This window comes from Borostomias antarcticus, assembly GCF_949987555.1.
Source record: "Borostomias antarcticus genome assembly, chromosome: 13".
Classification (NCBI taxonomy): domain Eukaryota; kingdom Metazoa; phylum Chordata; class Actinopteri; order Stomiiformes; family Stomiidae; genus Borostomias; species Borostomias antarcticus.
Window position 1 is genome coordinate 14723821 of NC_140246.1, and position 12433 is coordinate 14736253.

At 43.8% G+C, this 12433-nt stretch overlaps 2 protein-coding genes across 2 annotated transcripts in view; one reads left to right on the plus strand and one right to left on the minus strand.

Moving 5' to 3' along the window:
• Positions 1 to 261: 261 nt before the first annotated feature.
• On the minus strand, positions 262 to 6273 carry pax4 (paired box 4; the record flags this gene model as incomplete). The annotated part of the gene is made up of 7 exons (XM_084448018.1): positions 262 to 363; positions 556 to 638; positions 1157 to 1244; positions 1340 to 1555; positions 1705 to 1835; positions 2250 to 2271; positions 6070 to 6273. 7 exons carry the CDS (start codon positions 6271 to 6273, stop codon positions 262 to 264), a joined length of 846 nt encoding a protein of 281 aa, XP_084304144.1.
• Positions 6274 to 7641: 1368 nt separating this feature from the next.
• Positions 7642 to 12433, plus strand: part of snd1 (staphylococcal nuclease and tudor domain containing 1) — a 210323-nt gene continuing 205531 nt past the window's right edge. The window contains exons 1-2 of the mRNA XM_084448019.1: positions 7642 to 7887; positions 10544 to 10693. Of these exons, the coding sequence (XP_084304145.1) occupies positions 7816 to 7887; positions 10544 to 10693 (222 nt within the window). The 5' untranslated portion in view covers positions 7642 to 7815. The remainder of the gene's footprint in view (positions 7888 to 10543; positions 10694 to 12433) is intronic.

A 12433-nucleotide genomic window follows, 5' to 3' on the forward strand; every position in this document is an offset into this window, starting at 1 on the left:
TTGGTTCATGAATATGCTATCTGTAATGTTTTAGAAACATTAATAAATAGTTTAGAAACAGTTCATGTCTCATGGACTCATCCCAGCTGAAGTAAACGTATGTTAACTTACATACCAAAACTACTGTAAGAACAAATAAATAAGGAATAACAGCCTCTCGTATATATATATTGTTATAACACAGGCCTGCACTAAAAGTCCAAAGGGAGATGTTTATCAGTAGGCCTGCATATCTTCTACCCAATATTAGGCATCAGTCAGTTAGATCTTGGACAGACGGACAAACTCACTCTGCTGGACCTGGAGCTCGTCTTTCTGCTTGGCTTCTCTCCTCCACTTGGCTCTTCTATTTGAGAACCAGACCTTTGGACATAAGTCAAATACGACTAAGTCATTTTACAAATCTTTTTTTTAATTATCTGACTTTTATTTATAGGCTATATATGAATCCCACTGAGAATAAAATGAAACTCTGTTTTGCAAGACACTGCAGCGACCAGAAACATATTTTACTTCAATAGATGATAGATCATGTTGATTTAAATGTTGTCGTACCTTAATGATGTCCTCTGGAAGTTTGATCTCAGATGATAGCTTTTCTCTCGTAAACATGTCTGCATAATGACTCTGGCTGAACTCTACATTTGGTGAGGGGGGCATTTCAACAAACATCATTGCATGATTGACTCATGAATAGCACTGAAACTGCTATAGATTATACACTCATTCAGTTGTATGACGCCTGAGGTAGGCTACATGGAGCATTAGGAAGGAAGGACGGTGAGTGATACTGTAGACCTATTAAGAGTATTACCGTGCTCCAATACTCTGCATTGCTCTGGGGTGAATGTGGTGCGGTTGCGATGCTGAGCACCTTTGGGCTGTTGGTGGTTTGTATCCATCTCCTCACTCTCTGTCACATCTCCTTGAATCAGCTTTACAGGCAGCCCTGAAATACAAATTTTTGGCTTTTAGGCTTAACTAAAACCTGGTATAAGGTTGTCTGTGTACAAGATAACCTGATGATCAAGGCATCATTTTAACAAAAATATTGATCTTGTCCTTGGAGACTAAGCTAAAGGTTCCCCAAGAAGCATTGTGAGTTGTGAGGGCTTAACCATCCTCATTCAAATGCAACAGGTGGAAGAGGCGTTACCTTGGCTCATGCTCTGCGCATAACTCTCCACGCACAGCGCCCCGTGGTCCAACTGAATCTTCCTCAAAATTCGGTTTATAGAGGAGACCTTGTCGTAGAAAAATGTTCACGGAATCAAATATTTTCATGTAAGGTTATAAGCAATAATATAGACTAAAATCACAAACCCGCGATCTCACTTACGCTGGGAACGGTGGCCGGTTTACAGATTCTCTCTGCCGCAAGCTTTTTTCGGATTTCCCATGCAAATATGGTCGGGTGTTCTCTTTTCCAATTGATTATATTGGATATAACATCTGGAGTGAGAAGGCGAGGTCTACTCCCCCCAATGGCTTTCGGGTCCAGGAGACCGGTTTGGTGGTACCTGCTCAGAATCTTGCTGACGCAGCCATTTGACACCTGTCCAAAGCAGTTTGAATTGACGCACAAGCAATAATCCAACACACACTGACAAGCCATTCTAATTCATAAGATGGATAGCCAAACAAAACATATTCGGTCACATCTAAAATCGTTGTGGCGCAATTGGCGGTGATGCTGATGCGCACCCGTAATATCCTGGAGATCTCGCATGGGCGCATACCCTCCAACGCCAGTTCAATCATTTTTCTCCTTTTGTAAGCTGGAAGCGGCCTACCGTTGAGAAATACCCCTCCTAGCTGATTTACGCATCCACTCCCTGTTGAAACAGAGTGGAAAACCTTAAGCCAACGACATGTAAAGATTCATTGTGAGTTAATAAAGACACACGTCACCATTCATTAATAAAATAAAATCAACAACAGATCAGAACAGTAACTTATGGGCCATTAACTATTCCGCATTGCATATTGTGAGATAATTCATATAATGATTCTAATCAATATGGCATTTGTTATAACCACATATTATTTAGCCTATAAACCTTCTTCTGGCAGATCCAGACTCCCGCACATGGCTCTTCGGTCTAAAAAATAAATAAAGTAAAAAAAAAATAAAAAAAATAGAGAGATTTTGAATTAGTACGGCAAGTAAGTAAGGCAAGAATTAATTTAAAATAGTGCATTCAAAACAACTGGTTTAAAACGCAGCGAGATGAATGAATAAACCTCACCTGTAAATTGTGGTTGGAGTATCTGAGGATACAGAATCACAGGTCTCACAGGGCACTGAAAGGAAACACGCGTGGCTGCACAAATATATAGCCCCACACACATCTGTACATGACGTAGTGGTGTGATACGAAATGTCAATATTGTCTTCAAGTCCAGTATGAAGACCCACTGCTCTCTGAAAAAGCAGATTTACAGTGTCAGTATGTAGCTCCGCTAAACTCATCATTGTCCTTTTGGAATGGCCTTCATCTAGGGCACACCAAGGCTGTTGAACATTATTTTTAAAGTATAAAGATCATCTTGTCTCGATTTATTATGGTGGAAGACTTCACATCAGGAGCCAAGAATGCACAATAACGCTGCTTTTTTCATTGTGTAGACTGATAGCCCAGTGCGCTCCCAAAGACGCACGTCCATAAATCTGAGCAAATAATGTGGAACCCTCTTGAAGTTGCTCGTTTTGCGCAGACACAAAGCCAGGTCTAGTCTTCTGATGTGAATTGACTAATGGAAAGTGGGATGATTAAATAGGCTATACTTTTTGCAAATATCGCAAAAAACAACATACATGCATGTTTTTCTGCACGTTTGAGTTTTAATTGCTGATCTAAAAATATAATTGAGTGACTAAACACAGGTTAAAACAATCTGTCCTTATGGAAAAATACATCTCCCGGTCACGTGACTTGAGCATCCTTCCCTGGTAAGTGTTCTAGATTAGTCACATTGAGTCTCCTTTTTCAAAACAAACAGTTGAAAATCTGTCCCTACGTCGACTGCCATATGGTAAGGTGCTTTTGATAAATCATAAATCCATCATGCAGTCTCTTTTATTACATTTTCTTTCAAGCATGAACAAATAGACTCGGCTAGGCCAATGGGCGTCCAATTGGGACTTCATTTATAAAATAGAGAGGCAGAAAAGCGTCGCAGATGTCCCATGGCCAGTCAGTAGATAAAATACGTTGTAAACGTTTCAAAGGAAATATTTGACGAGCAAATATTAGCCAATGTGAAACCACACAAGCCTCGTCTTTTGGTCTGTTTAATGACTAATTGGGCATCATTAGCTAGGTCCACACAGATCGAAGTACTACAGAAATAAAGGGTGTATTTTAAAATGCCATATGGTCCAAAATTATACATTAACCACGAGTTAGCGCACGATATTTTCTGTACAGTCTGCTTTGTATATGGAGGATAAACATCTCGGACACCAGCATCTCCTTGCCAACAGACAGAAAAGACAAATAACGTATTTATTTATTACTGCACAGAGTTCGTGTAGCGATTGATTTAGAGTACTTTATTGCACACTTTATGTGCACAAACCAAGGTTAATAAAACTGTGGCACTGTGGGAACTGAAATGGTTAAACACTTTCGGTGCGTAATGTACTCGGAGTTCGTCAGAAGCGTTGGCCAACGGGTTCTGTCTAATATAGATTTTAAAAAGATATATCTACTGCATTTCGATGTGAAATCCATTTGTACGTTGCCCAAATCACATGTATCTGTGCTTCCTAGAGTTTGAAAGTGTAGAGAAATGTCGCTATTTCAACCGCGTAAAAGGGACCATAAACCTATCCAAAGCGCGCCGACTTGCATCATGAGCCACACTCCATTTAATTGGCGTTCACTTTCTAGAACGGCTCGCCAGCACGCCATACTAAATAATACACTAGTACATTTTGAGACGGGGTATGGCAGTTTTATAAGTATTTAGATTAGCATGAGCACACAAACAACATATTTCGCTCGCACCTCGTTTGGTTTCCCTAGTATCTTGGACAGCGCATACGCAGCTTCAAATTGCTTAGCGAGAGAGGAATGATTTGTGGGAATACACAATAGCTACATTGCGCTCCCGTGACCTCAACCCCAGTTTTGGGTTAACTGATAACATTACTGCCATTGTTATGCGGTGTTGATAGTCATATTTTATTACTTGTTATATCTTATTGAATGATATGATTATGTCGAATAATAAATAAATAAAGTAGTACACACGTTGAGAATTTTTCTGTGAAATGTTTTTTTCCAACATTTAGCATAACCTTAACAATACCACACATTAAATTACAAAAATAAATGTATCTTTCAGCCAACACTAGATAAATGTAACAATTGTATATATATATATATAATATATATATATATATTTAAATGGTTCAATACAGTGACAAACATATGTATAGATTATACAGTCTCAGAACCAGAAATGTTAAAATTGAGCTCCTTTAGCTCTTTTAAGTTGTTGACTCTTGCACCACAACAGGTTTGTAAGCATACAGTAGGCATGGCTATATGATGCATACATCTGCAGAGTTGCTGAAATAGTAAAAATGGGTGCTAAGTCATTCAGTTATAGAGCTTCTAATATGTCTCAAATTTGTCTTCAGAGCTCCATGGTGAGCGCTGGTACCTTCCAAACATGGATGATCTAACACTGAGTGGATACAGTTGTTATGATAATAGTGACTGTATATTTCAAAATATATAGTTAGACTACATATAGATCTGTGATAAAGTTACCTTCCCAGCTTACTGCCAGTGTACAACAGTTTCCTCTAATGAAAGCCTAAAATGAGCCCAACTGTTAAAGACAGAATTACATTTAAAGCAGACTTGGAATGGATAGGTGTGTAAACACCTACTCTCATAGAGTTAGGGATGTGAAGCTTGATAGGTCATGAACTCTGATGGCACTCCAATGGCATTAAAATGGCTAAACTGTAGAATTATAGAACTTGTATGAACATATGACTGCCACTGAGCGTATAATGCATTTAAGAAGTTAACCTCTTACATCATTGAATGTGGGAGTTCAATGAAGATCTGACCTGACAAGATGCTTTCATGACTCCAGTCAGTCTATTTAACCCCTCTTTTCACAGTTCTCTATTTCCATGGGTTTGTTTTCAAATAAGTGTCATCATCAGAATCAAAATCAATGTAGTTACTGGGTATTTTACAACATACTCTGAATTTGCACTGTCACTTTGGTCCATGGTGCGTAACACTGATGGGGACAACATGAGACAGAGTGCAGGGACAAGACGGGACAGTGCAAAGACAGGACAGTGCAAATGAGCAGTACAAAATGTGAATACAAAATACAATATACAAAATGGAGCGCGATGAGTGTAATACATTGACTGTACAGCGTGTACTGTGTGTGTGATGTTTGATATATACAGTACAATGTGTGTGCCGTTGTGATGTGTGTGTGCAGTGCGAGCCTATGTACAGTACAGTCAGCTGTCAGATGTGCAAGTATTACAGAGGGGACAGAGTCAGAGGGGACAGAGTCAGAGAGGACAGAGTCAGAGAGGACAGAGTCAGAGGGTTCAGAGTCAGAGAGGACAGAGTCAGAGGGGACAGAGTCAGAGAGGACAGAGTCAGAGGGGACAGAGTCAGAGAGGACAGAGTCAGAGAGGACAGAGTCAGAGGGGACAGAGTCAGAGAGGACAGAGTCAGAGGGGACAGAGTCAGAGGGGACAGAGTCAGAGAGGACAGAGTCAGAGGGGACAGAGTCAGAGAGGACAGAGTCAGAGAGGACAGTCAGAGAGGACAGAGTCAGAGAGGACAGAGTCAGAGGGGACAAAGTCAGAGAGGAGAGAGTCAGAGAGGACAGAGTCAGAGGACAGAGTCAGAGGGGACAGAGTCAGAGAGGACAGAGTCAGAGGGGACAGAGTCAGAGAGGACAGAGTCAGAGGGGACAGAGTCAGAGGGGACAGAGTCAGAGAGGACAGAGTCAGAGGGGACAGAGTCAGAGGGGACAGAGTCAGAGGGGACAGAGTCAGAGAGAGATACAAGCCTTGTTGATGAGGCTGGTGGCCGTAGGAAAGAAGACGTTTTTATGGCGTGAGGTCTTGGCCCTGATGGCCCGCAGCCTCCCGCCAGAGGGGAGTGGTTCAAAGAGAACCACCGGCAGCGGTCTGTCTGGCCGCTTCAGGGCCCTGGAGGTGTGCAGCTCACTGAGCCCTTCTCTGAGCTCCTTCACCAAAGAGCTAATGGCCATCAGGGAATCGACTGCTGTGGATTTAATACCTGCCTTTATCCTTGCTCTTGCACTTTTATTGGCTATTTTGTACATTCTGGTAGATTGTATTTTAAATTGTAGCCTACTGTATCACTTTGTTGTTATATTTTACACTGTCCTGTCTTGTTCTTGTACTATGTTTATTATCATAAGGCTATTTATTGTCATGCACCAACAGAAGGCATTCCTCGTAGTGCAAGCCTACATGTCTAAATACATATAAATAATCTGAGTGCTGCCACCTTGCTTTTGACAATTTTACAGTATTATCAGAATCAGTTTAATGGCAGGTATTTTACAACATACTAGGGATTTGCTTTCGTCCATGGTGCATAACACTGATGCCGACACCATAAAACATGGTGCAGGGACAAGACAGGACAGTGTAAAGACAGGACAGTGCAAATGAGCAGTGCAGAATATGAATGCAAAATACAATAGACAAAACGTAGTGTGATGAGTGTACAGTAAGTGTACAGAATGTAATGTGTGTGCAATGTTTATATATACAGTGTGCGACATGGGATATGTGTGTGCAGTGTGAGCCTATGTACAGTAGCCAGCAAGTAGTGCAGAGGGGACAGAGTCAGAGGGGGACATGAGGCTTGTTGATGAGGCTGGTGACCGTGGTGAAGAAGCTGTTTTTGTGGCGTGGAGATCTTGGTCCTGATGGACGCAGTCTTCCTGGGCCGCTTCAAGGCCCTGGAGTCATGCAGGGCCTAGAGGGAGGCAAGGCTGCAGCCGATCACCCTCTCGGCGGAGTGGATGACACGCTGCAGTTTGGGCCTGTCTTTGTCTGTAGCAGCGGAGTGCCAGATGGTGATGGAGGAGGCATGTGAGTGTGAGACACATTATGATTGGACAGAAAATAAAAAACTACATTATTTCTCTAAAATTTCTAATTTGGCTCATCACTAATTGCACTCCTGGTTGGTATTACATTTAAAACGCTTTCCTTTAAAATACAGTTTATAAAAATGGCAAACAGGTCAGACTACACGTTATGCATCCAAGTATAGTGTAGAGCCTAAGCAAATTGATTTTCTAAATTTAAATTGCAAGAAAATTGAGTCGAATCAGTCTAGCTACCCTAACCCAATAAGAAGGACACATTATCTTCAGAGAAGTGGTGACAGTTATGTAGGCTATCCTAGAGAAGAGGGCCGGTATACTCCGCCCACGCCAGCATGTGGAGGATCTTCTGAATGGAGTCAGAGCATAGGAAGGGTTAATACTATGGAAGGGTTAATACTATGCTGACGTGTCGAACCTCCTGCCCCGGAACTTAACATTTCAACTCGCTTACGCGGCCAAACTCCAGCTCCGTTCAGCCCCGTTCATCTGACTGTGGAACCCGGTAGTAACGGATTGACGTGCGTGTGCATGGCACCGTGTGTTTCCGGTATAACGTGTGTGTTCAGCAGCGCACAGCCTTTTCATCTTAGCCTTCGGTAGAACAGTCACTTCGGACTCCCGGCTCCTTCTCCCGGTTCTCCCCACACGATCTCGAACTCAACGGACATGGCAACCAACGTCTCGGCTCAGCCTCAGATCCCTCCGGCCGCGGCGCTGCAGAGAGGAATAGTCAAGATGGTAGGAAGAGCTGTTAGTGTGTGTGGGGGACATGTTAGCAGGCTAGGCTAACACTGGCAACGTTAGTTAGCTGGCACTCACTAACAGTCGGCGTCCAAACTTGGTATTCAACCTCTCGGGTCGTGTGCCTCTTTAAGTAACGCTACAAGTCAATGTCAGTACGGTTTTAAGTTATGTCAGTGATGTTTTAAATGTGTATTACCAAGACTAACTAACAGTTCACCCGGTTTATGAATGGCGACCAACCACCAGCCATCTAATCACACCACCTGAAGCACTGAGCCCAACATATGTTTGCTGCTTGCTTGTAAACAGCAGCTCGCCAGCCCTGCTAATAACACGCGTCAACATTCACATCGACTCAATAATATTAGGATGAGCCTATTAAAGAGAAAAAGACAACAAGCTACAACATGGCACATTTGTTAGTTAACTTAGACTCCCATCTACTTAGCAAACGCTGGATAGCTAGCCTAACTTAGTGCTCTGAAAGTTAGCTAGCGTTATGGTGCGTTCGTTTGTGGTCGGAGGTGGCAAGTCGCAAGTGGCAAAATACCTACCTCCGACCTGTGTGCATTCGAGCTATATACCATTATATCACAGTTACCTAGTTATATCTAGTGCATTCGAGCAACTGGGGGCTGAGAAACATATCCGAATTTGCGACGAGGAAGTGCGAGTTCATGCAGCGTTTTATTTAATCATTCCTAGTAGCAAGTCGCAATTTGCCACCTCCCAGTTATAAACGAACGCACCGTTAGTCCTGCTGATGGCTTGGCAGGGCACGTCGTGTGGGATAGTAGTTTGGATTCCTCTGGCTTCGTCCAGCCACTCTGGCACAGAGCTCGACTCAGGCTGGCCTGCTTAGCATAGCTAGAGAGTTGACTAGCACATCTAGAACATTAGCTCAATATTTCCAGCTAGTTGAACTTGTGTGTGGATTCTTGTAAAATAATCAAACCTGGAGGATATAGAAGGTAGAAAGTTGAGCCCAGTGGAGTTCCAGTGTTTGCTCAGACTCAAACTGACACGTAGGTCCTTCAAGCCCCCTAAACTCCCATTGGCAGACGGCGTTTTTATCTCTGTTGTATTACACGCTGCCCCAAAGTAACCCCGCACGATTTAGCCAAGTACACGTCTCATTCTTAAACGTTAGATTTAATCAAATTTTTTTATGTGTTCTTGAGGCCAATAGCAGCTTAGAAGTCAAACACTTTGTATCGTAGAGCTTGGCATTGATTCAGGTTTCTCCCAAGAAGCAGCCAGCCATACTAGCTACAGTTTTTCCAGGCAGTGACACATATTGTAGCCTAGTTTTCCTAGAGCTGATACTTCTCAGTTTTAAGATTAAGGATGCTCTTAGTGGCTATTGCGTTATCTGCGCACATCTATTTTTTTTGGGACAAAATCTACGATAAGCATTGCACAACACCCCCCATCTCATCTCTCTAATGGTCTCCAGGATTGTAACCATGGCTACAAGCCACAAGACTCAGTGTGATGTGTAAGAGGTGTTTTGTAGATTTGTCCAACCACAGGGAGATCTGAAATATGCATCACACCTGCCTGCCCTGGGTTCAGAGAGGGCAATGGAACAACATGTATACCCTGGTGGCACAGGACTGTGGGAATAATGAAACGAAGGGCATGTAGGAAGGCTAATTTTTGAATAGTTTTTGTTGATTGCTCTTTTGTTGAATACGATTACATTAATATCGCACCGTATCCAACTAGTCGTTGGCTTCTTTTCTGATGGACAGACACAGATAGCTGCATATCTCCACTTTGAAAGTGGGCGTTGGTAGACAAGGTAAAGGCCACTCAGGAAAACTGCCCTTGGGTAAACCGGTTTTACAGTGGATGCGTTACAGACCTCAGCAGGCTTTCCCACTGGCCTGTGATGCCGTTAGGAGTGAATCACCCTACCAGGGAAACTCGGAGCTGAGCTGATGCTCAGCTTTTATCTGTCAGACATCTTAAATCAACAAGACACTGTGGTCTGCAGCCACAGAGGGGCCTCAGATAAAGAACGTTTGCTCAGATTCTGTAAATGCTTCGGTTGCTATAGGCAAACCAGGTCGAGGCTCCTATCTTTCATGTGATAGCTGTCTTTTATTTGAAATACATATATTTTGATGGGCTCTGATAAACTCCAAATAGGACTGTCAATACGGTGGTAATGATAAGGTATTGTTGTGTGCTTGACTGTTGGCAATCTTCTGTCGTATCACATTCACTCACCAAACATGACTATTAGACGCTATCATCTACTACAGCGTTGACCATGTGCTGTTACTTCCACTGGTACTTATGCTAAAAGCCACCATTAGCCTTCATCTAACCACGACCATCACAGCCACCACTGTTATCCAGATAACACATTTGTTTACTCCCAATAGCTTTCAGCTGTGTGTTGCAATCAACACTAATAATAAGGTTTATCACACTGTTTGCTTACCTGTCTTTCACTCATTGAGATGCAAATTGGAACCTACCTCCCCCCGCAGTAGCAATCTGCAGCGACTGCCTGGCTTATTTATGTACCAGTAGGCCCCAAAAAAATAAAGGAAGTAGAATGCTAACTTCTGTGTCCTGTCTGCCTTCCTGCTTTCCTACCTGTCTGTCTGTCTGTCTGCCTGCCTGCCTGTCTGTCCAGGTTTTGTCGGGGTGTGCCATCATCGTGCGAGGCCAGCCCCGTGGTGGCCCCCCCCCAGAGCGCCAGATCAACCTAAGCAACATCCGAGCTGGAGCCATGGCCCGCCGCGCCGCCCTGAGCCAGCCCGACACCAAGGACACCCCGGACGAGGTCAGAGAGAGTGTGTGTCTGTGTGTGTGTGTGTCTGTGTGTGTGTGTCTGTGTGTGTGTGTGCACACGCACGTGTGCGTGCGTGCGTGCCCCACTCAACCCCCAAGGCCTCAGTGCAAATTTGCCATTGCTTTTTCAGTTGACAAGGGACATGAAGGGGGTGTGATGAGGGAAGTTTTGAGGGCCTTTACTCACTCACTCACTCACTCACTCACTCACTCACTCACTCACTCACTCACTCACTCACTCACCCACTCCACCCACCTCACTCCACTCACCTCACTCACTGTACAACCCTGGCTAGCTCAGTTGGCAGAGCATCTTCATCTTGGGGTTATAGTTTGGAGTAGCCTGGAAGCCAGACTTCCTCGCAAAAAAAAAACAAACAATCCCTTTGACGATAGTCTGCACTTCTAGTCGCCCAAAACGATTAGAGTGGGCGGGCGTACAGACAAACTCGTTCAGCCAATCAGCGTAACAAAACGTTTGCCAAATCCACTCAGAGTTTCCGCCAAGGAATTCCTCAGCTAGTGCACACACTTGTTCTTGTTTAATTGTTGAGTCTGTTTATGCAATAACTGCATTAATGGCTGTTTATTCAAATAACGTTAGCGTTTCTGGAGACTCCATTAGCTTGGTATTTTGCCGATGGGCTGTATTTCACATCAACTACAGGACCCAATTCGGGGGCTATGTACCCACCCGGGGGCAGGCACAGCAGTTAGGACACAGTCCCCGATTGGCCCAGTTGCGTTGTAATTTCTGGAAATCAATGTGGATGGGAAGAGGTCCAGACTGATCGTGTAGAGCAGAATGTGAGCTCACGTGATCAGGATGGCCACGCCAGGCTAAGTTTCGAGCCCCACGTTGGGCACAGCTAAGCATTTAATGGTACATGGTACCGTGGTACCGTGTCATGACATATGCAAGATTGATTTCTTTTTTTAACCCCCTTATCCACCCGTCATAGAGGCAGAACAGTAGCCTGGTATGACCAACCCGATCTAGCGAGCTCACTGCTTCGCTCCGCAATAATATTCGCCCCATAGAGAGCGATTACGTGGGCGGGGGTACTTGCCTTAACAGACAAACACCTTCAGCCAATCAGCGTTCAGCAAACTTTTGCCAAATCCAGTCTGAAGAATGGCAAATATGTCTTTTCCACCGAGAAACTCCGCTAGTGCATAGGCCTACTCTTGTTCTTGTTTTAGTGTTGTGATTAAGTCTATTTCTGCAATAACTGCACTTATAGCTGCGTTTATTCTTCTAATGTTAACGTTACCACTCGTTGCTTCAGGAGCCGCCATGTTTGTTTAGCGAGCGGCAGGGACACGAACCAATCGGGCTGCTTTCCACTGTGGGGCGGGACAGCAGTTAAAACGCAGTCCCTGATTGGCCCGGTATGGTCTGGATTTTGGCATAGTCGCTCTGGAGGAGGCGAAGGCCAGACCGTACTGCGTTAGTGAATCAGAATGTGAGCTCGCGAGAACGGGATGGTCGTACCAGGCTAGCAGAATAGACCTTGAGGCCCATGTAGACTCTTTCCATACTGCTGTATAATATTTTCTTTATTTTTTCTTCTGTGCACATGTTCAATTCAATAGTCGAAACACCTTACCTGTTGTAGTCAATAAAATAATATGTACGTTCTGTAGATAAATGTGATGTTCAGCGTCTTACAGTTGCCTAGTGCGGGCCAAGTGGGCAAGTCCGTGAGTGTTTTGTCGCCCCCTAGTGGCG